General features: G+C 45.7%; 1 protein-coding gene across 1 annotated transcript; it reads right to left on the bottom strand.

Annotated features, from left to right (window-relative positions):
* Nucleotides 1–3,408: 3,408 nt before the first annotated feature.
* Elac1 (elaC ribonuclease Z 1) lies at nucleotides 3,409–22,146 on the bottom strand. Its single transcript, XM_021150712.3, has 4 exons — nucleotides 22,072–22,146; nucleotides 14,849–15,013; nucleotides 10,116–10,580; nucleotides 3,409–6,938 (listed from the first exon to the last, which is right to left on the bottom strand). Exons 2-4 carry the CDS (start codon nucleotides 15,003–15,005, stop codon nucleotides 6,472–6,474), a joined length of 1,089 nt encoding a protein of 362 aa, XP_021006371.1. The 5' UTR covers nucleotides 15,006–15,013; nucleotides 22,072–22,146; the 3' UTR covers nucleotides 3,409–6,471.
* Between the last annotated feature and the right edge of the window lie 1,307 nt (nucleotides 22,147–23,453).

The raw sequence follows: 23,453 nt of genomic DNA on the forward strand, positions 1-23,453 counted from the left end.
TTAAGTTTTGATACAGGGACTTACTCTGTTGGCATAGCTGGCCTGAAACTCATGGGCTACAGGCCTTCCCCCAAGTAGTTGGGACTACAGGCAAACACTACTGCATTTGTCTAACTGGGAAGGGAGGGAGTTGGCTTTGGTGTTTTTGTTGTTTGTTTGTTTGTTTGTTTGTTTGTTTTTTGAGACAGGGTTTGACTGAGCAGCCCAAGCTGGCCCTGCTTCGGCCTCCTAAATGCCAGGAGCACCAAGATGCACCACCATGGTCAGCTCCCAACATCTGTTTTCTTAAAAAGTTGCTTTGGGAATTTTACCTAATATAAAAATTATCTATGGGATTATTTTTATCATATTAATGTTTATACTGTCTATACCAATATCCCTTTTTACATTCCTAATAGAGGTATTCTATAGAAAATGTTTCAAAATTATCTATCCCTGACCTCCTGAAGAACTGACAACTAAAATGCAGTAGATCCATAAAGTATTATTTAGCCATAAAAAGAAAAAATTACTGATGGGATGCATATCGAAAACATGCTGAATGGAAGAAGCCATTTACAAAGGAAGAAGCCATTTAAAAGGAGTGCTGTACAAGTTTATTCGTATGAAATGTTCAGACTTAGCCAGATTGGAGGTTTCCCATGGCTCGGGAGCTTGGGAAGGCAAGGTGGAGAGTGGGGGTGACTGAAGAATTATGGGGTTTCTCTGGAGGATAATAAAAATATTCTAAAACTGGTGGTAGTGACAGTTGTCCAGTGGATTCCAGCTCAATGAAGTTGTCCATCTTCAACTTGTCACTATGAATTTAATACCCAGCACAACAGAAACCAACCAACCAACCAAAATCCAAACCTTATGATCTTGGACAAATTACATCCTCCCTCAACTTTTTTCTAAATAACAAATTGGAATGTACCCAACCATTTAACATTTGAGCCTCGGTAGCAGTGTCTGTTTTTCTTGCCTTTGGTAACTTGGGGGGGGTCTCCATGCTGAAAACACTCAGCAGTAGCATGGCATGGACTCTCCTGGTTCTCAGGAAGACCGATGCTCGAGTCTCCTAAGATAGGATGCCCGTGTATTTCAGGACCATCTGCTAGTTCCAAGACCATTGTCCTAAGTGGCCCTGCCTCGGAGGAGAAAGGGATTGTGTTCTAGTTTCTGCTGGCTGTACAGAGATGTATCAAGGCCCCTGGTGAGACAGGTCAGCTCTGGGGTTGCTGACCCAGACTTCGACACTTCAAGATGTTCAACTCCAGTCCAGCCGTGTGGAAGAGATACAGTCAGACTAACCTATCATCTCTGGAAGTCACAACAATGTAGAGACCAGCCTGGACAAGATGACCTTGTTTCCCTGGGTAACAGGGAACTAAACGCTGCTTGGCTCTGCCTGTGGCAGCTAAGGGGATTCATATTGCGAAAAACTTGATCCCTCACTTTTCCCTGACACTTTTTTTGTGTGTGTGTGGGTGAATTTAATCTTTGTACCTGCCATGTCTGCTGAGTGTATAATTAGCAGGCTGGATCTGAGTGGCAGGGCTTCTTGGCTAGCTTTATTTAGGGATGGAGTATTTTTCTTTCTTTTCTCTTTTTCCTTTGAGTAAACTTATGACACCCCAACTTCCTTATAATCCTGATTATGACAGCCTTGCTTAACTCTCAAAGTCCGTCAAGAACACAGAAATACCCGAGTCTAGGTGTCGGTTGGAGTTACCTTGTCCTTTGGATGGGAATGGAACTGGCTTGCTGTGTAAGTTAGTACCTCTGTGCCTCCCCCTAACCCTCTGATCACTTACCTCTGACTACAACTGATGTAAGGTGTTCTCCATCAGGGACTGTCTTGTCTCCCTGCTGCTGGCCATCCTCTCAGGACGTGTAATTCAGGATTTGCTCTCAGTTAGTGCTGTGCAGCATTGGGAAGGAATCCACTAAACGTGGACCTAACAGACTCGAAAGTTTAGGATTTATTTTTGAGTAACAAGGCTAGAAACAAAACACACCATTCGAGGTAACCTGTGTCGGCACTGCCAGGTCATAACCACTCAGTTGGCTCAGAACAAATTATTTTCTTGTTCCCTAAAACGAAACAACAGAAACAACTGGATGAGGCTCCAGGTCCACGTTTAGTGGATTCCTTCCCAATGCTGCACAGCACTAACTGAGAGCAAATCCTGAATTACACGTCCTGAGAGGATGGCCAGCAGCAGGGAGACAAGACAGTCCCTGATGGAGAACACCTTTGCTCTAATACCCTTAAACACAGCCAGTCTCCAACTTCTTAGGTAAAGAAAACCTTTGTTTAACCTGACTCTAGGGGTTTGTCTCTATACCCTAGAACACCAAACTAAAGTTTCAAGCTGTTATTTATAAGGATTTACCCATGAAAGTCATAGGCAGGCATTCTGTTCTTCCTCCTCAGTGTCAGAGACGAGGTCTGTGAATTTTGTGTTTTTAACATGAGTCAGGAAAAAGGATCCAGTGGCTAACAGAGTACTAAGTATTAACAGAATCACAGGACAAGGAAATGTGATCCAGTCAACACTCTTTATTGAGTGCCTCTGATGTTCCAGGCACTGAGTCAGTCATAAAGGAGAACAGACACAGACAGAGCTCTGCCCCTGTGTGGCTTACAGAGCTGCTGTGGAGGAGAAACATCACATACAGAGGCAAAATGAAGCTGTGATCGACAAGTGTCAAAAAGACGGGTTGACGGGCTGAGCAAAGTACACTTCCTAGCAGGAAGGAGCAGGCCAGGCAGACTTCCATGAGGCCTGAAAGCAAAGCTAAGACATAAGGTTAATCACTAGGTTGATGTGGGGAGTGTGGCAAATGCCACTTCAGGAGAAGGAAGCAGGCCACTGGAAGGCTCTGTGACATCAGAAGATCTTGAGGCTGGGGCTGCAAACCTAAGGAGCACTGGGGACTAAGATCAGGTTGGAGAGGTGAGTAAAGCCAGACCACTACCAAGTTTCAAGCCAGGGAGAGATGGCAAAAATTTACATCTTGGGAAAAAGCTCACTCTGGCGGCAGTACAGATGGTGAACAGGAATATTACAAAGACTTGAACTGTCAGCTCCCTGGAGTGTCTATGTGGAGATGACCAGTTATCTGGAGGAGTTATTCTGTATGGCTGTGTTATGACGTAACTGCTATATTAAATGAGTATATACACGCTCTTCGTCAGAACATCCATTGTACTGGTGATTCATAAAGCCACCATAGAGCAACCTGTCTTGTCTCCCCAAACTTCTTGCCCCTTCTCCCAAGGCTTCTTGTCCACTTAAAAAGAATTATTAATATGCATTAACTGCACAGAACGAGTTTCATCGTTACATTTTCATACATTCTTATCTGAACCTACTCTTAACCGCTCATGTTCCCTCTCTTCCCCCCTTGCTTTTCTGTTGGGGGGGGGGTGTCAAGTAGACACACTGGGGATCAAGCCCATGACCTCGCTCAGGCTAACCAGTGTCCCATCCCTGAGCTACATTCCCAGCCACTTCTCTTGCTTTTTGAAACATAATGTGCTTAAATAGTTGTTTTTCATCTCTGCACACTGAAGAACGGGAACATTGCCCACTATTCCCCCCAGCCCCCCCTTAGACTTATTTCTCTCTGTCATAGAAGAATCCAAAGGCGAGGCCAGTGCTTCCTTTTTAGTATCGCCTAGAAAACCAAACCAAAGCCCCATGTACATGGGCTCTGGGATCCTTGGCAGGTACAGAGTCCTGGGCTCCATCCTCAGTACCACATAAGACGGTTACCTCAGCACTCCGGAGGTGGAGGCAAAAGCATCACAAATTCAAGGTCATCCATCCTTGGCTACATAGCAAGTTCAAGGTTAGCCTGGGCTACATGAGATTCTAATCTTAAAGGAAAAAAGAAGAAAGAGAAAGAAGGGGGTCAATACTCCTATTAATTCACTAGCCCTCAAATCTGTCAGTAAAGACAGATCTCGTTCATTTCACTCTAAACATATACCTTTGTGAGATGAAGTGCCATCATGGCCACTTGGGATGCGCACATTTGGGAAGGATTCTTATTTCATTAAAAAGAGAAAAAGTAGCCAGGCGAGGTGGCGCACGCCTTTAATCCCAGCACTCGGGAGGCAGAGGCAGGTGGATTTCTGAGTTTGAGGCCAGCCTGGTCTACAAAGTGAGTTCCAGGACAGCCAGGGCTATACAGAGAGACCCTGTCTCGAAAAACAAAAACAAAAACAAAAAAAAAAAGAAAAAGTAGCAAAATTTCAAGCTGACATCAGAATGTTCAGAGAAACAAAAGAGTTGGATTCTCTGTATTAACTTAAAGACATAAGAAGGATATTAGCGCTAGGAGGCAATAATCATCCTTCCTTTCTATACCGCAGACCAAAACTAAGCCAGTGCTTCCCACCAGGCTACACTCTCAGCCTAAAAACTATAAACTTTTCTTGGGAAAGAATTATTCAAAACACTATGGCAGATTACAAATGCATGTTTATAAGCCCAGCTCCTGAGCAGGAGTGCTTGAAGCTTGGGGCCACTTTGGGCTGCACGGCGAGACCTTGTTAAAAACAGGGAGAGGTGAAAGAGAGGGTAGGACTTAGGTTTTTAAGTTGATGAAGTCATGTCTTCAATAGAGTACTATAGCAGGCCACTCCTATGGGCAGTGAAGAATCTGAATGGAGATGAGATATGTTACAAGTCACATTTACTTTTTTCTGTCTTTTTCAAAAGATAAAGTCCTACTATGTAGCCTGGGCTCCTATTTTCCTGCCTTAGCCTCGCAAATGGCAAGGTAACAGGCTTGTGCCACCATGCCTAAGATGTTCTGTAATACAGAGAGAACGAGAAAGAACTAACTCCTTGGAGATAGAGACCTGAACATAAGAAGTTTGACTTCTTGTCAGTTTCCTTCTACTCACGCAAACCAACCTCAGCACTCTAAGATAAAGACATTATTAAATGATACAACTCTAAATTACATTAAGTCTCACACTTTGAGAGACTTGCTAATGAGAGCGTGGGTCTGGACTTGTCGGTAGGCACTGTAGTCAGTGTTTCTCAACACCCATCTCTTTGCCCCTTTATGGTTTGTCAACCTTCCAACATTATTTTTATTGTGCCAAAATAATGCCTCAGAATTTCTTACAGAGGATTTTCTGATAATAAACTCCTAGCTTTTATTTGTCCAATAAAATATCTTTATTTTGCTTTAGGAAAATAGTGGAGGGAGGTCAGCCTTCATGTAAAAATATCCATGCATAAAGTATATAATACACAAACATATATATATAAGAATCTATAAAATATATATACCCTCAATTTAAATACATAGAAAAAAAAGACAATTTTTTTCTCCTAGGCTAGTTCAATACTCATGTCTTTGAGAATCACCCAGGCTGCTTGGCAGTGCAGCGTCAGGGCCACTCTGACCTCCTAACTTGGTCTCTGGAAGCAGAGGCAGCAGCTCTCTATCCAGCTCCGGGACCACCAGGCCTGAGGCAGACGCTCCCTGGGGAGAGGGTGACTGTCTCTCTCCACATCTGTAAGATTCACTTGATGGCTCATGTCTCCAAATACTACCTGATGCGGCATCCAATTCCAGCACGCCCATCCTCTGCCTCCTATTGGAGGATTTGGCTCATCTACTAATCCATTACAGCATTAACTTTGGCAGCGCATATTCACATTGGGAATAAAAGGTGGAATTTGTGTCTCTGAACAGGCCTAGAACTTTGAGGTAATTATTACGCAGGACTAACGCAAACTGTGCAGCATATATGGCATTCCTGACCCCCACTGACTAATCTACTGTGCTGTTACCATCTCCCCTCTGTCACTGCAACAGGAAAACCAATCCTACGGTATCTAATTCATTCTCAGTAGACTACCCAGGACCATGTGCTAAAAGAAACCAGAATGTTGAACAAAGTGCTAAGATAAAACTTAGTCCAAACCTGTACTGTCCATTCTGGCGAAAGCACCACCACGTTATCAATACTGCATGTGTATTGCCTGAACGTTTATCTCTGTGTCAGGAACACAAACTCTATGCAAACTCTGCTCCCGGTTTCTAGCCAAGAGGACCCAGTCTTATATACTTTGCCAACAATGGCAACTGAGCTCGGCAAAGCTAAGTCTAACACTGCCCAGAGTGTGGAATTCTCTCTGTAGCAGCAGCCACAGAGTAAGGCCCCTGCACATGCATTGTTTTGTCACAACTGCACTTTAAGAAGGGTTGTTCATCACCTAAAATTTAAATTTTAAATCATTTAAATTTTTCATCTTTTAAAAATGACTCATCATTCAAAATCTTGTTCCCTCTCACTACTGAGTCAGCTCGGCAATCCAGCTCCATCTTTAGGATTGTTAGGGCCAAAGTAATTTTAAGAAAAAAAAATCACTCACAACCCACAACACAAAATCTGTGGTGCAGGTCTGGTAATCCATCCATCCCACGTCCTCATTAATGCACTCAGGAGCGCGGGTTTCATTTCTTGATCGGAATGCCGATCACCATAAAATCTTCTGCTAGAGTCACTTCTTGGAGCTCTAACACGGCCTCAGCTTGCTTTCTCAGTTCCGCGATGCCGTCTGCCTCCCCTTCTCTAGCCAAGGCGGTTGGTTTGTACCTCTGACTGAAGTGGGTCAGAACTAGCCTCTTGGCACGGCACAGCTTTGCAAACGCCGCTGCCATCTGCGGCGTGCTGTGGCCGTGCTCTCTCGCTTTGTCCATCTGGGAATCATCCAGAGTGGCCTCGTGGATCAGCAGGTCGGCCTCAAAGCACAGCTTCACGCCCCCGTCACCCACAACCCCGGAACAGTCACCCAGGATGCAAACTTTTCTTCCAACCATAGGCTTTTTTAAGACGTCTTGGGGAGAAATTGTAACTCCATTATCCAAAACAACAGAAATCCCGTTTTTCAGCTTCCCATAGGCAGGACCTGGTGGCACACCTGATGATACAATGGATATGGAATTATGATTAGCAAAGAGACAACTTTTAACAGCTTACAGCAAACAGCAGATAGCAAAGGCATTCAGGATCCTGGACAGAGATGGCTCAGCAGTTAGGAGCAGTTGCTGTGCTTCCAGAGGACCTGGATTCAGTTCCCAGCACCTCCATGGCAGCTCACAACTGTCTGAGGGTGACAGGCACATACATGGTGCACAGACACAATGCAGACAAAACACCCATACATATACAATTTTTTTAAAAAAAATTTAAAGGCATCCAATCATTTTCAAAACTGAAAGAAATACTTTACCACTTATAGACAACTGTGACATGAGATATTTAAATATTTTAAAAGTTCAGTCTGGACTGTTGTTAATAACAATGGCTCTATGCTTGAAACCTTTTCCGAGCACATACGTAAGCTCACTGTTAAGCTCTGAAGTGACATTTAGATCTTACTACTACCAGCTTGGATTACCTGTGTTGCATGGGAATAACAGGTTTTGAGGATCTTTATTTATTATAACACCAAAGAACAGATGTAAACAATTATGTAATCAATATCTCTAGTCCGAACAAATGTCTATGAACTGACTGGCTAAGGAAGAAACTTGGTAAGAGAGATTAATGGGGTCGTAGGTTTGGGTAGGGAGATGGCAGCTGGTTAAGACACTTGCAGCCAAGCCTGACAACCTCATTTGATCCCTGAGACCCACATGGTAGAAGGAGAGAACTGACTCCCAAAAGCTGTCCTCTGACCTCCACCTGTACACTATGGCAAACACACGCGCACACACATGCACACGCGTGCACACACACCAAACAAAACAAACAAAAATACAGCCAAGGGATGTTTAAGGCAATTCTGCATGCTTAATCATAACGGTGGATGGTACCAATTTCAAATTCTCAAGCTTCAGTGTACTATTAGTATAGATTAACACTGTGGATAATCCTTACAAGATTCTCAAGCTTCAGTGTAGTATTAGTATAGATCAACACTGTAGATAATTCTTACAAGCAAATATGTGGCCAACATTTCCAACAGACATCTTGTTTAAAGTTTCCAAATATAACAGTATTTCCACAGTATTAAGATCACCAAACTTTTCCTCATTATCTAGAACAGTATACTGTCTTAGTTAGGAAACATACTGCATACCTAAAAATTAGACAGAATCACCACCATTCCTCCAACAGGGATACCATGGCATGCCAAGCCAAGTATAGTGCTGAAACCGGAAGTGGGACCATAAGGAGAAGAAACTACAAAGTCTTCAGGGGCCAGTGCCCATGTTATGCGTTTCCTTCCACCTATGATGAACTGTGGTATGCAAAACTGGGTAAGGTGCATTGTTGCAGGATTTTCCCTGTCTAATTACATTAGGGCAGCAATAGCCTATGATTGGACAGGGAAAAGGGAGGCAGAGCTAAGAGTTGCAGAGACAGAGTGTCTCAGAGGGAGAAAAAGAAAGGAAGATGGAGGCAGATGTGAACCAGTGGGACTTTAGCCAGCCACAGGTAGTTATGACATCATAAGGTTAGAATAATTGAGATAAAGCTTTTATCATTATCAATTGGTTCTGAAATTATCACATTGGCTTCTTGTAAATTGAGAATTTATTGATATATATATCTGATTGGTTAATTATAAGCTTCTAGAGTCTTGTTTCTACCGGGTAGATGGATGTTGTGGTGGCTGACCTTAGGGTGGATGGTCGTTTCATGGCAGCGAGAGGAACTTGGGAGCTCGGCCCCCTCAAGAGAGTTGTTGGGTAGAGACAGAGCTGGCAGGACAGCAGCAGGCCAAGAGTTGCTGGTACATGTGCCGATTCTTTTTTAATATTTCCCGCAACAGTGCAGTGTTGTGAATACCAAACTAACTTCATCAAGGTTGAATGAGCAGGCAGGATAAGTAGAAGAGGAACTCTTGAGGTAGTTGGCTGCTAGTGTAAGGTAAAGACCTATGGCAAAAATCCTTACACCAAAGATGTCACTGAAGGACCAAGGAGATGGCTCGGTGGGTAAAGTGCTTGCTGAAGAAGCAAGAGGACCTGTGTGCAGAGCCTCAGCACCCATGTGAGAAGCTGGGGTGATGCTTGCATCTGTAACCTCAGCACTGGGGGGACAGAAATAGGTGGATCCTAAGGGCTTGCTGAGTAGTAAGCCTAGGTAAAGCAATGAGCTCCAAGCTCAGTGAGAGACCCTGTATCAAAAAGGAAGGAAGACACCTCTGGCCTCTGCATGCACATGTATGGGCGAGGGGACACACAGACACACACCTACACCTCACACAAAGATGTCATTGAAAACATACCTCAGGACTGTGCAACTTCGAATTCCAACCAATCTTGAGGCAGAGGCTGGAGGACCATGAGTCTAGATTTGAGTTATACCGTGACTTGCAGGCCAGCCTGGGCTACAGAGTGAAACCCTGGAGCAGACGAAAATAAAAACAGAAACAGATTTTAAAAAGTAACTTCAAGACTGGGACAAGAAGACAGGCAGTGGCTTAGAGGCGGAGGCCATGGGAGGCCGCAGGCTTGACCACAAGTTTGAACCCCAGCATGGCCCAAGGACAGCGAAAAGGAAGTCCAAGGACATAAAAATAAATCATGGACTTATCGTCCTAATTCAAACCACTGTGCCAACTAAGACAGAGCTGGGCCTGGTCACACTGCCTGTATCCCAGCTCCTGGTCGCACCGCCTGTATCCCAGCTCCAGCTCCTGGATGCACTGCCTGTATCCCAGCTCCTGGTCGCACCGCCTGCATCCCAGCTCCTGGTCACACTGCCTGTATCCCAGCTCCTGGTCGCACCGCCTGCATCCCAGCTCTTAGAATGACCACATCCAAAGCCACCTCGGACAACTCAGATCAGGTAAAAAAAAAAATAGTAAAGGAGGTGGCGAGAGCTCAGTGGTAGACAGCGCTTGCTTAGTGCGCATCCTAGATTAAGTTCTAAGTGCAGAGAATAAGGAACGGAAAAGGAATGTGAATTCAGGGAGCTAACAAGAAAAGATTCAAATAGAGTAAATATTTGAGTTTTGTTCTGAACACTATCTTTGGGCCAAGGAAGTGAGTGCTTCCTCTGAGCACAGGAGACAGGCTCCCCCGGACAGCCTCAGTGGCTTCCTGTTGGAAGCTCAGGTAAAGGGAAGGAGGGGTGTGCTTACCGAGATCTCTCAGCTTCTGTGCGTTGAGTTTACCAGCACGCTTCTTTTCCACAACTGAAAAGCCAAAGGATGGAATTCTATGAAAGAGGCGAAATGCTTTTACCACAAACTGCTCGTCATCAACCAGACAGTATGAGTTTTCTTCTGCATCTAGCAAGATAGTTCGTCCTTGTCCTTTGGGAGAGCTGTCTGCTTCATCCATGTGTGCAAATTCTCTCAGTTCTTCTACAGGACACTGGTCAGCTGTAGGAACTAGCTCGTGAACCACGTAAGGAAAAACCAACTCCGTGTGAGAGAGCTCCATGGTTCTCCAGATAAAGTCCCGAAGCCCGACGGGGCCGTAGATCTCAATAGGCTGCCTGGCGACCACAGAGCCACTCTGCAGGCTGATGGTACAGAGGAGGCCTGGAAGGCCAAAGAAGTGGTCGCCATGGAGATGTGTGATGAAGATCTTGGTAATTCTCCCTTTTGATTGAGACGGGGAATATATTAGATAGAAAAGCCAAGGCAACTCTTTTACTTAGCATTCCCACCCCTCAGCTCCGCGCCGATCCACCCAGCGCAGACTAGACCCTTGCTCTGCTATTGAGACTGCCGCTGAGGAGCATCCTCAGTCCCACAGACAAGCAGTTTCACACAAGCCTAACAGCTTCCACAGTCTGTGTTACTACAACTTACTTACTCCTTTCATTCTGTTGCATGACGTCAGAAGAGAGAGAAACAGGCTTTATCATTTGGCTGATTGATTGGTTCTGTGGATGTGTGTGTGTGAGAAGGTGCACATGGAGTCCTGTGTACTCTATGCACATGAGTATGTGGGACACACATACATGCAGAGAGCAGAGGAGGGGATTGGATGTCTTACTCTATTGCTCTCTAATTGAGTACCTTGAGCCAGGGTCGCTCCTAACACAGAAGCTCACCATCTTGTCTGGGCTGTCTGAGCACTGCCTCTCTGATTACCCACTAGTGCTAGGACTGCAGGCCCCATGCACCATGCCCAGTTTTTACATGGACACTGTGGGTTTGAACTCAGGACCCCGTGCTTACACAGCATGCACTCTTGCCCTACTCGGTTGCTCTCTGAGACGAGATCTCACACTATAGCCCACACTAGCTGGAAGTCACTGTGTCATCCAGACAACCTTAGATTTGTGGCAATCCTCCTTAGTTTTCCAGATGACAGGATAGTAGGTTTGAACTACCAACCCAAGCTTTAGTGGCTGGTTTAAACAGGATCGTATCTTTTTTCCCTTGAATATCTTCACATTACAGTGATTTATAGCGTTCCAATTGTTCTCCTATATATTCTTACTTATCTCACCTAACTGCTGGGCCTTGAGCATCTTTCAGACACACTGTCCCCCACTGTTCCCTCTGAGGCTGGAAACATGGACCTAGAGCAAATGAAATGCTCTGCCGGCTCTAATTGACTGGTCTAAACCTAAAGCTGCCTTTCAAGGTTTCCTTCCTGAGCAGGGATTCACCAACCAAACCGAGATGTGTGTCCCAGCGAGGATGCGGGGGAGGGGCAAACAGGACAAGGACTGAGGAACGAAGAAGAGGCAGAGGGGAACAAGGAAGAGCAGAGGAAGGGTGAGCACAACAGATATGGGCTGGCACACAGAGTAAAGGCAGGTCCCGACCATATTATACGAGGGCCCAGCTCTTGTTTCCAGCCTGAACCTACACAATAGCCTTTTCACTGCACAGTGGCTTAAGTTATAACTCGATTTAGCTAATGGTAAACCGATTTTACTGCTGGTAAATGGCAGGACGCCGCATGAGCATTTTCTGAGATGCACCACTGGCATTTTGAAAGTAACAATCATAACCAGCACATTTCCAGTAGAACAGGCTCAAGGGCCACCTATCCAACTATACGATACCATAAAAGTACAGGAGCAGTTTACTGATACCATAAAAGAACAGGAACAGTTTATCACACTGTGATTTGTTCTGACAGCAAATACTCTCAAAGCAGTCTTCCCAGAATGACTACACCCAGGCTGCACTGGCCAAGAACAATGGCTGGCTCAGAGGCCAACTTGGGTTCCCCAAGGACCCAAAGAGGTGATCTCTAACTTCACACGACTTCTCTCGCTACAGATGTCTCTCCCATGCTGCTTTTGCTTTCCGCTTCCTCAGGTCTAGTGTGGTAATCTCTGTGTGGTGCTGAGGATTGGATCCAGGGTGCCACGCCCACTCGGCAAGCCCCCAGCCACTGAGCTACCCCAGGCCTCTTCTTAGCCACCTTTTTTTTTTTTTTAATTTCAAATGAAAGGATGTTTCTTAAAATTTCCCATTTCCCCTTTCCAGGCAGCCTCTCAGTATAACCTAAGGCCTCTAGAGATAAAAGGACTACAGCAGCCACTGAGTCCGGACCCACGTTGGCCTCAAAACTGCCAACTTTTCGGACCTTCTCACTCTCTGCTGCAAAACAAAGCCAAAGCTGAACACAGACAGCCCAGGAACCCAAAGCAAGCAGACAAATAAAGAAAGACAAACTGCTTCTACTGTTAGCAGTTTCAGGAGGCCAGACATCTCATTTTCGGGAAATGTGATTTCTGAGATACAAGGAATGGCAACCACAGTTATGAAAGGTATGAGGAAGTGACCAGATGAAGAGTCAAGATCACACCCGCTCCCTTCCCCAGGAAGAAGGAAGTGGTGGAGAAACACTGCCCACAGCGGAGCAGAACACTATGCATCCTTGGTTGGACATGACGATGAAATGAGACCTACTGCCCTATAGTATATAATGATGTTGATGATGTGTGTGTGATGTATGTGTGTGCGTGTGTGAGCGTGTGTGTGTGTGTGTGTGTGTGTGTGTGTACAAGCTAGAGCGAGAAGGAGAGAGGGAAGGAAGGAAAACATATTGCTGAGGCTGCTATGGTGACACAGACCTGGTGGCACAGGCCACCTACTCCAACTACTGAGAAAGCTGAGTCAGGAAGACCACAAATTCAAGACCTGCCTAGACTACTGGGTAAATTCAAGGACAGCCAATGGTAACTTAGCAAAACTTCATCTCAAAATAAAAATTGTGAAAATACAAAATACTAAGATATGTACTTTGCCAATTGCACCACTACAATTGCCAGTCCTGCCAGACACATACATATGTAAATCAGTTACAATTGTTTTCTTCTTTCAGTGCTGGGGGTTTGCACACAGTAAATCCATGCTGTATGACGGAGTTCCATTTAACATTTTTAGCATTGTAAGACCATGCTCTGTAATGCTTGTAGGAATCACTTTATAATCATTTCTTTTGCTTTGCTGATTTTGTTTTCTGAGCTGGGAACTGGAACCACGGTGTCACACATTCTAAGCATGTATTCTACAATCAGTGCCCCCTTTCCATGCTATATTTTAAAAATCCCTCCTCATCTCCTCTATCATTACAGGATTGATGGCTAGTCCCCAGTCCCTACAAGTATGTTTCTTTAAATATCAAGTGCCACACCCTCTGATAAGCTGTAGCAGCTCTGATTTACCAAGACCTCAAGAGTGGGAAATCCTAAATGCCCACCTGTTCACAATGAATAGTGCTCACTAGGTGTCCACCAGGCACATAAGTGTCACTAAACTTAGCTGACTGTACATCAATGTGCAAACACAGAGACATACTATATATATATAACATAGTTCCGGATACCAATGCCACTGAGTTAATAAAACAATGTAAAATAAAGCGATGCCTGCGGTGACGGAGAAGATGCTTGACCCAGGAGGTACTGAGAAGATGGCCTTTTAGATGGGATTCAAATGATGAAAACATAATAATTGGTAAGCTAATAAAATTATTTTTAAAGGTTTAAATGATGACATGGAAGTAGCCATGTAGGATACAGATAGATAAACAGACAGACAGACAGATATAATATATATTATATATTTCTTTTAGCAATCTTTTTGATACAAGGTCTCCCTGTGTAGCTCCCTGGCCTCTAATTCACCACCCTTTCTGCTTCCTGGGTGCTAGGATTCCCAGCAAGCGCCACACATCTAGTTTCTAACATCTCTTTTAGGCACAGTTTGTAACCCTGTTCTTTGAGACAAGGAACGCGTATTTAAGCTGGCTGATCTGCTAAGGTCAAGCCTGAGATACAACTGGGCCTAGTGCCCAGGTCTTCCTGAGTCCAGCCAGAGACTTCACCACTGGCCTCACCCTCCAGGTGCTGCTCTTGGATCACTACTCCGTTCCCTCAGGCTGGACTTCAACTCTCCCCAGGCCAGGAATTACTGTTCCTCTCTCAGCAACTCATAGATAAACTTGTCTGAGCCGGCTACCAGAAGAACAAGGGGAAGCTGCCTCCTCCTCCCCCTCCCCTCCCCCTTTTCCTTCTCCTCCCTTGATCACCTACTGCCCTTTGCATTCTCCCATGACATTATTTCCTGGTGGAGACAAGTGCAGCCACCACTCCCGTGTTGGGGTGGGGGTGGAGGGACATCTGCTGCACCTGCTGTATCTCTCCTCATCCTGCATGCCCCGGCCTCCATAAATCCTCGCTCTTGACACAGGATGAGTGAAAAGCAAGTCAAGGTAGACATGGCCTTCAGCAAGCACTGCTGGGTGCCTGACACTCTTTCAAGCCTTGCCAGACAGAGCTCAAGTTATGACGTGGATACAGCTTTAGGCCTGTTACTGAACAACAGGGTTCCTGACAGCCAAGAGCATGGGACACAACAGAGGACAGTCCCAAGTAAGGTGGATGCACACTAACCTGCTTTAAGCTGGCTTTTCATAAGCTGGGTCTGTGTTCCCTCCCCACAGTCAAAGAGCCAGCACTCGCCCTCGCACCGAAGAACCACTGCAGAGGCGCCACGGGTCGGTGATGGATATGCTGCTCCTGTCCCAAGAAAGGTCACATCCATAGACATCTTCCACCCTGCAACAGAAACAGCGAAGTCTGCTCCTCTGAGATTGGTTGAGTTTTTGGTGCTGGGGATAGAACCCAGATCTTGGTACTCTTGGTACTTGCTGAACATTTGCTCTGCATGGAGCTGTACCTTCATACGTGCTTATGCTCTGGGTATAATGATTTGTTTGCGCATGTGAGCACACACACACACACACAGAGTTTGGGGATCAGTAGGTAAAGCCACTTGTGACTAAGCCTAACAACTTGAGTTTGTGGAACTGGTGAAGGGAATCAGTAGCTCAGTGGTAGAACTCTCGCTTGGCATGTACAAGGCCCTGGGCTTAATCCCCGAATTACAGGTAAAACGCTGTAGTTGAAGTCCAACCCTATGACAGCCTCTAAAAGGCAAACTACAGAGAAAGTAGACAGAGAGAAGAATTAATCGGGGAGTCATTTTTTTTCTTCTTTTGGTTTTTGAAGACAGGGTTTCTCTGTGTAGTATATCCAGTATTTCATGAATATACTGGAACTGTCTCTGTAGACCAGGCTGGCCTCAAACTCAAGAGATTCATCTGCCTCTGACTCTCAGGTACTGGGACTAAAGGTGCTCACCACCATGGCCCCCCAGGGAAGCACATTTTTAAGGAAGAAAAAGAGTAGGTGGTCACAATATAGAAATGTTATTATATGGAGATGTAACCTGGGGTAAAGCACTTACACAGCAATGAACAAGGCTCTGACTTTGACTCCAGAACCCCACATATAGACAAAGAAATATTATATAATGATATACACAATCACAACACAAGAACTCAAATTAATAGGTTTCTTTACCAATGAAACAAGCCAACTGACGTAATCAGAAGAAGAAAGGCAGGTTTATTGAGAGACAGCTCTCTCAAGAGTTCACTAATCTCACAGGTGGAGGTCAGGGAAGTCCACGCCCAGGCTAAAGCAAGGGGGATTTATAAAGTACAGGTGAGGAGTTATGACATGGCAGCTAAGACCTGGGATTATGTCCATACATGGTCAAGAATTGGGCACTCTTAAGTGGGTTTTGGGACTCTCAGAGACAAGGGGTAATGACATGTTAGCCTGGAGGAGTTTTTTCTGTGTGGACAGGGTTGGGGGGAGGGGGTAGATGGAGTTCCCCAGCTTATGCAGGGAAGGAGCAGAGGTTCCAGTCTAACCCAAATAGCATTTGTTTATAATTGTCAGTACTGGCTCATCAACATACCAGACTAATGTTATGTAGTACAAGAAAAAATGAGAAAGGGCATAGTGAGAAGCTCTATGGGATGTCTCCATATTTTGTACTAATTCGCTTTTTAAGTCCTAATAAACAGTCAGCCCCACCTGGGTTTAGTTTTGGCTAAGGGTCTAAACAAGACAAGTGGTGGCCACAGTGATCCCTTCTGAAGGGCCACGGTGCTGAATAACAGTGTTGATATTTCACAGCAATACAAATGATGTACTTCACTCAAAGACAGAGTTCACTGTTGGTCAGTTTGCCTTTGCCCTTCTCTTCCCAAGTCCTGAGGTGGAACATGGGGCCTCAGGCACAGACCAGAAGAGCTCTGCTGTAAGTATACCTCCAGCTGTGACTCCATCTTACCTCAGTGATCTGCAACCTAATGCATGTGCAGACCTCTGCCAACTCCTAGCACTGTTCTCATGAGATCTATGCACTGTGCTGCCTCTGATCTTTGTGATGGGAGATGTGCTTCACATACAACAATGAAGGCTAGCTGAAACCTATGACTAACTAGTTCCACATGAGTTAGAAATTTAAATTAAAAAAAACCCTATAAATTTAAAAATTAGTCTTAAAAGGTAGTGCTGGGAATATAGTTCAAAGGGTGAGCCTTTGCCTAACACGCAAGATGATCTGGTTCCATCCCCACCACAAGGGGAGAAAATCAGGAGAATCTTGATAGAACTTTACGGAATGGGAAGACTTTCTTGCAAAGGCAAGAAGCTCTGAAATTTAAAAATAAACTCATCTACTGCATCTGTGTATCAAAACTCAGTGAAATCACAGGGAAAGAAAGGTAAACATGTACAAAACCTCAGGCTGAGGGAAGACGTCAAAAGGAGCAGAAGCAGAAGGTTGTGTAAGAGCCGGATGACCAGGAGGGGGCCCACTGCTGGGCAGTGCCTTCTAAATGGGACAGGGAAGTCTCAATAGGACAGTTGCCTAAACACAGTCTGCAACAAGCAGTCCCACCTCTAGATGAGGAGCTACGATCAGTGGGTCCTTAGGGAGGGCTAACCAGTTTTCTCCAGAGACAAGCCACCTGATAGAGAATCTGCTGTGTCCTGCCTGAATCCAGGAATGGACCTGACTGAGGTGGCGAGAGAACAAAGACAAGACAGACATACACGGCCTTACACAGATAGCTGGGGTCGGTGGACAAACCCAGAAGTTTATCATCTAGAGTTGACCACTGAGGCTTGTCGCACACTGCTTAACAAGGAAACAGGGTTTATGGTGCAGTACTAGACCAAGGAGGCAAGTCTAGCTAATCTCAGCAACTGTGGCCTCTGGAGAGCAGTCTTCATGCCATACAGGGGGTGCTGCTATCGTGGACCTCTTCTGCACAGTCAACAGTCATTCTTGAATGGACTCCAGAGGGAAGCTTTGCCCTCTCTCTGAGCTGCACCCTGGGTGAGGAGGGGCACACTTTGCCATTTTCCTGTGGGTCTGAGGATAGGGTCAATGACATGGTCGTGCCCTGGCAACAGCACACATTCTCTCTGGTCACATTCACTCAGGGCTTCCGCCACTCCCAACTGGTCATCCCTAAAAGTATGCACACATGGATTCAGTAGGCCGTATGTGCGTATACACATATACACGTGTAAATGTGTGTAGCAATAGTACTAAAGAGGCCATGACTGTGGTGGTGGTGGGGGGATGATGTAAATACAGTACTTGTGAGTGAAGTTCTCAATTTAAATTAAAGAAAGTTAAACTTGTTAAGAGATTAAAGCCTCTAAAGACGGCTATGCGTGCTGACAAGCGCTTCAGTGAGAGATGGAGCTGAAGCCCAGGCTGAGGACTTGAGTGCAATCCCTAGAACGCACACAGTGAACAGAGACAGCTCTCACTCACAACTCTGACCGGCACACGTGCCCCTTCCTGCTCATGTGTACACACACACACACAACAGTAAATAAAATATTACCTTTCAGTTTATGGAAACGCATTTAATGAAGAAGACTGACACAAGGAAAAATAAAGAGGATACATACCAAATCACCGAGTACATTCACAATACAATGAAGCATGAGAAGTGCTCAGCCCCTGAGTGAAACGCAAACTGAACAGAGACTCAGTTTCCCACACATCACCTGGCAGATGCTAATCAAGCCATGGTAGCCAAAGCTAGCTGGGATGAGGGGAAAAGGGGAAACAGACGTAATCACAAGGTAACAATGGTGGAGGGGTGAACGGCTATTACTCTGTGGGAGAATAACGTGACAATAAATATCACCAGTAATGGTACTGTGATTACAAATCCAAGCAATCTCATTTTCTGGAACCCAGCTACAGAAACAATGTCTATACAATAATCCTTACTACGGTGTTTTGGATGGGCTAAAATATAGAAGCAATTTAGTTATGTCAACAGGAAAATGACTAGTTTATGTTCTTAATGTTAATTATTCATTCTGTTAAATTATATTATTCTATAGGTAATAAGCACCGTGCTCTGTAACTACAAGGATAACAATGAGAATCCCAGTATAATGGTATTTTTTAGAACAATGCCTCAGGCCCCACACTCACATAAGACAGTGTGGTGTGAGGGGTGTACAACATATTATTACTATGGCCGGCCTCCTGGGTCTTTAGAATGAAGGGAGGAGAAACCAGAGGATGTCTGCTAACTTGAATCTTTGGATTGTTTCCAATTGTAATCAACAATGTCTTATTTATTTAACAGTGATGATGTTTTTAATGTATCAAAAGGACAAATATGCTTTTGTAAACACACATCATTTAGTTTCCTTTCCCTTGGAGGGGGGCTCCCCACTCATGTGGCCTTTCAAACCCCTCCCACACGAGGTACTTATCTGAGCGAGCCTTAAGGTCACTGTTAGCATCCCTTCCAAGAGTTACTCCACATTTCTGCCTCTAACCACACTTACCTTTCGACAATTAAATAGTTTAGTGTACACAGGCTTACTGAATTACCTCCTTATTGCTTTGTCCTTTTCAAGAGGGAGAGATAAACAGTAGGAAGTTAACTTAAAGGCTAGTAAAACCCAGAAGGAAGAACAAAATGTAATTGTTACTGGAAACTAGGGTTCATGTTGTTTGCCACCCCACTGCAAACCTGGCTGACAGACACTGATGGAGGAAGAGTTTCTTTACAGTCCTGGCCAGAACTGGGGAAAGAGATGTTCCCGATGGGCCTTTGCCTTGCCAAGAGCAATGCTATAATTTACAAAAAATAAAAAATAAAAAATAAGATGAATCAAAAGACAGACAATACGCACACAGGAGTTTAAGCTATGAGTCCAGTTCATCAGAGCTGAAATATGTATCAAGTCAGGGCTCCTGGCTGGGCATTTTCTTTCCTAGGAAATACTGCCTAATCTCTCCAGCTGAGTCTTCTGCCCCTACTTTACTAACCACTTTGCCATCCCTAACGGATAACGGACAAGTGGTTGGGGCATATCAGAATTAGCCAGGGAGCTTTAAAACACCAACGATTAGGTCCTGCCCTAGAAATAATAATACACAGGAAATCCTGTGAGCGAGGCATGCGCTGAGTCTGAGAGCACGTTTCCCATGTACTCTAACACTGAGTCACACTGAAGAACTATTTAGTGAAGCATGCTAGGTGGCGCACCCTATGATCCCAGCACACAGAGGATCTGGGAGATCAAAACAAGCCAGCTTTAGCAACGCAGCAACGTTAAAGCCAGATTGGCTACCTGAGATACTCCCAAACCAGCCCATCAAACAGACAGACAGACAGACAAACAAACAAACAAACAAGAACTCCTGGTTAGAAAACTATAACCCAAGGGCCGTAACCTGAAACCATTAGTCAACATTTAAAACAAAGTGTTGTCAGTTTGTTTGGTTTTGTTTTGGGTGGAGCATGGTGGCACCCGCCTTTAATCACAGCTCTCGGAAGACGGAGGCAGGCAGATCTCTGTCAATTCAACACCAACCTGGGTCTACATACTCCAGGCCACCTAAGGCTACATAGGAAGGACCTGTCTGAAAGAAAGAAAGAAAGAAAGAAAGAAAGAAAGAAAGAAAGAAAGAAAGAAAGAAAGAAAGAAAGAAAGAGAAAACCAACCAAACCCAAACTGAGCATTGAGAGGCTAGAGAGCGATCTCAGCTGTATCGGGCCTGACTCAAGAGAATGAGGACTTGTCCTCAGCTCCCCAGTGCTTACATAAAGACCAGGGTCTGGTGGGGTGCCGGTATAACCCTAGACCTGAGGGAAGCAGACAGGCAGATCCCTGGAACTCACTGGCTAACAGGCTAGTCAATCTGTGAGCGAAAAGACCCCGTCTCAAAAACTTGAGAGAGTAGTGTGGAAACCATGAAACACTGACTTCTGGCCTCCATATGCATTGACACCCACATGCACAGACATGCCTACACACAAAATTCAACTGGATGTGGTAGTGAATACTTCACATCCTAGCATGGGGAGGAGGAGGCTAAAGTAGAGGAAGTGAGAGTCTGAGGGCCAACCTGGGCTAGAGAAACCTTGTCTTGAAACAAAACAAAACAAAACAAAATGGAGAAATTTCAAACACATAGAGAATTAGAAATGTCAGTGCGATACATTGTTAGAGTATTCACGAAGCTTCAAATTCTCAACCCATGGGCAACCTTGGTTCATCTCCACTCCACCTTGACCCCCCCCCCCCCCCCACTGCTCCAGAAGCTCTCAGTGGCAGGAGGTGCTTCCAACAGGCCTGACTCCTTTCCTAACCTAAACATCTACTAATGATCAATGTCAAGATCCACTATTTCGTGGTATGGCCATAAGGTGACAAGTCTCCCGCTGTAGTTGTTAGCTGGCATTGCTCTCTGTAACTCCTTGGTCAATTATCTGGTTACCTGTTATAAAGGTCCATAAAGAGGGATGAGATCTTATTTAACTCCCGATGATTCAGTATGAAATGCACAGCTGGCCTCTATGGGGGGGGGGTGGTTAAAAAATAGGGGATCGGGAGAGCAAGAGACAAGAGGTATTACGTCTGTAGTATGTGTAGCTTGTTTGGCTCCTGATTTGGATAAACTGATAAGGGAAGAGAGGACAGGGAGAATGTAAACCAGTAGTTGGATAATCGATAATACGAAATGCTAACGAGACAGATTATGACTTCATGTTTAAAAACAGCCATTGTGTCTTACAGACAAGCATTTAGCATATGGAGTAGTATATTTCATAATCACTTTAAAACAACAGCGGGGAAGAAACAAGTCCGACCATGAATTGGGAGGTTTTTTTTTCTACGTATGCTTGAAAATTTTCCCCCAATAAAAGGCTTAAAAAAAATAGACTAAATAATCAAAACCCTCCCAGTAAGGTCAGCTGGCAAAAAGCAAACTATTTAAGCAATGGTGTATGTTTTGTGACACGCATCGCTCAGGGAATTAGGAATTTAAAGTGAGCAAACCACATTAAAAGCAGCTGCTCGCTTTTTGCAAGACCGTGATCCACGTTCGAGATAGTGCGCAATTTCAGTCTTGACAGTGCTGTCACTTGTCACCTCGGGCCTGACTTGCAGACGACAAATCTCTGCTGACCGTGGGGACAGCCCACAGCACCTGGGTGACTAGTGGAGACCGGCGCTCCTCCGTTTCCAGGCTGGCAGCGGCGGGCCAGGGGTGGGTGCAGGCGGGTGACACCGCCGCCCCTCACTCGGGAGCTGCGTGGGCCCGAGAGTGAGTGAGTGGCCCGGCCTGTGGCCGCCGCGAGCCCGGGGACACCGCGCGGCGCGTCCTCGCTGTCGGGCGCTCCCGGGACCTCTGCGCCCGCCCCGCGGGCCTGCGAGCTCCGAGGCAGCGCGCCCGCCCCCCTCGGGCGTCCTGCCCAACTCACCCTCTCTCTCCCCGAGGCCCGCCGGAGCGGAGGGAGGCGCAGGCCGGCTCCGAGGCCCAGCAGTGTGCGAGCGGCGACGCGCAGCCGGAAGTGCGCCGCCCCGCGGTCCGGCGCGGCCGCTCTAGGCGCGCGGAAGGTGCGCTGGAGGTCCGCGCTCGGTGGCGCCCGCTCGCCCGGGCTGGCTGCGGGGAGGAGAGGGTCGCAGGTTCGCATCCACTCCTTCGCCTCCCTAACGCGCTGGCTGTGATGCGTGCCTGCTAGAGCTCCTGACCCCGAAGTGGAAACCGCCTTTGGTTTGATTTGTTGTGTCCCGTTTTCCAGACATTTTTTAGTCTTTGGTTAGGATGAATCTTAATTTCTTTTTTTTTCTTTTAATTATTTAATTTGATTTATGTATATGAGTACACTGTAGCTGTACAGACGGTTGTGAGCCACCATGTGGATTTGAACTTGGGACCTTCGGAAGAGCTCTTAACCGCTGAGCCATCTCTCCAGCCCTGGGATGAATCTTTTAACTGAAAGCCTGAAAGTATAAGTTTGTGTGTGCCTTGAGAGGAAAGCACTTGACATCCGACTTCATCATCAGCTTAACCGCGAGCCTCCTGAACCTCTTATTTAAGGGGTTTGTTTGTTTGTTTTTGTTTTGAGACAGTGTCCCGCAGTGTCCCCGTGGCTAGGTTTGAACTTGCTCTGTAGACCACTGCTGGCCTCGAACTCGCAGAAAACCCTCAGAGTCAGCCTCTGCCTCCTGAAGGCTGGGATTAAAGGCGTGCTCATGTTTCCCTTTGCTATGTAGGGGTAAACTTTTATCACAGCAACAGAAATGAAGCTAGAACACTAACTGTGGCTTGCATGTTCATCTTGGCTCTCTGTTCTTGTTTTTCTAGCTGGAGACCTACTTAGAGTTTGATGAGTGCCACTGGCACCAAAGATAGAAATCTCTTAGATTTATCAATGCCCTGTTGTTAGATTAGACGGAACTTCGTTGGCGCATCCTGGAAGACCTGATGAGAGCTGATTACTTCCTGTTTTGATCCCCTGCTCACACCGCTGTTAATGTGTATGTAGGTTAAGTCCAAATCTATCCCCCAAAGCTGTTGGAGCTAAAACCCTGCTAGGAATGGCTGCTGCCTCTACTCTCTCTTGATCCTTAAATCTTAGAAGCACCCTCTGCTCTTTTCCTGTCTACTCACAGTTCAGAGGTTTGTTTTCTCTCTGGCAAGCTAATATCCTCAGCAAAGGGAACTCTGCCTCCCGGCGGCGGCTGACTTACTGGTCTGCTTCATAAATGTCTTCAAGGACAACCCTGCCCGCCTTCTTCCCCTCCCCAGTGCTGGACTGCGACCTATAACTTTTCTCCCCCTCTAGTCTTCCGTCTTTAA

This window comes from Mus caroli, unplaced genomic scaffold (assembly GCF_978045245.1).
Source record: "Mus caroli unplaced genomic scaffold, Mus_caroli_1 scaffold_19, whole genome shotgun sequence".
NCBI lineage: Eukaryota > Metazoa > Chordata > Mammalia > Rodentia > Muridae > Mus > Mus caroli.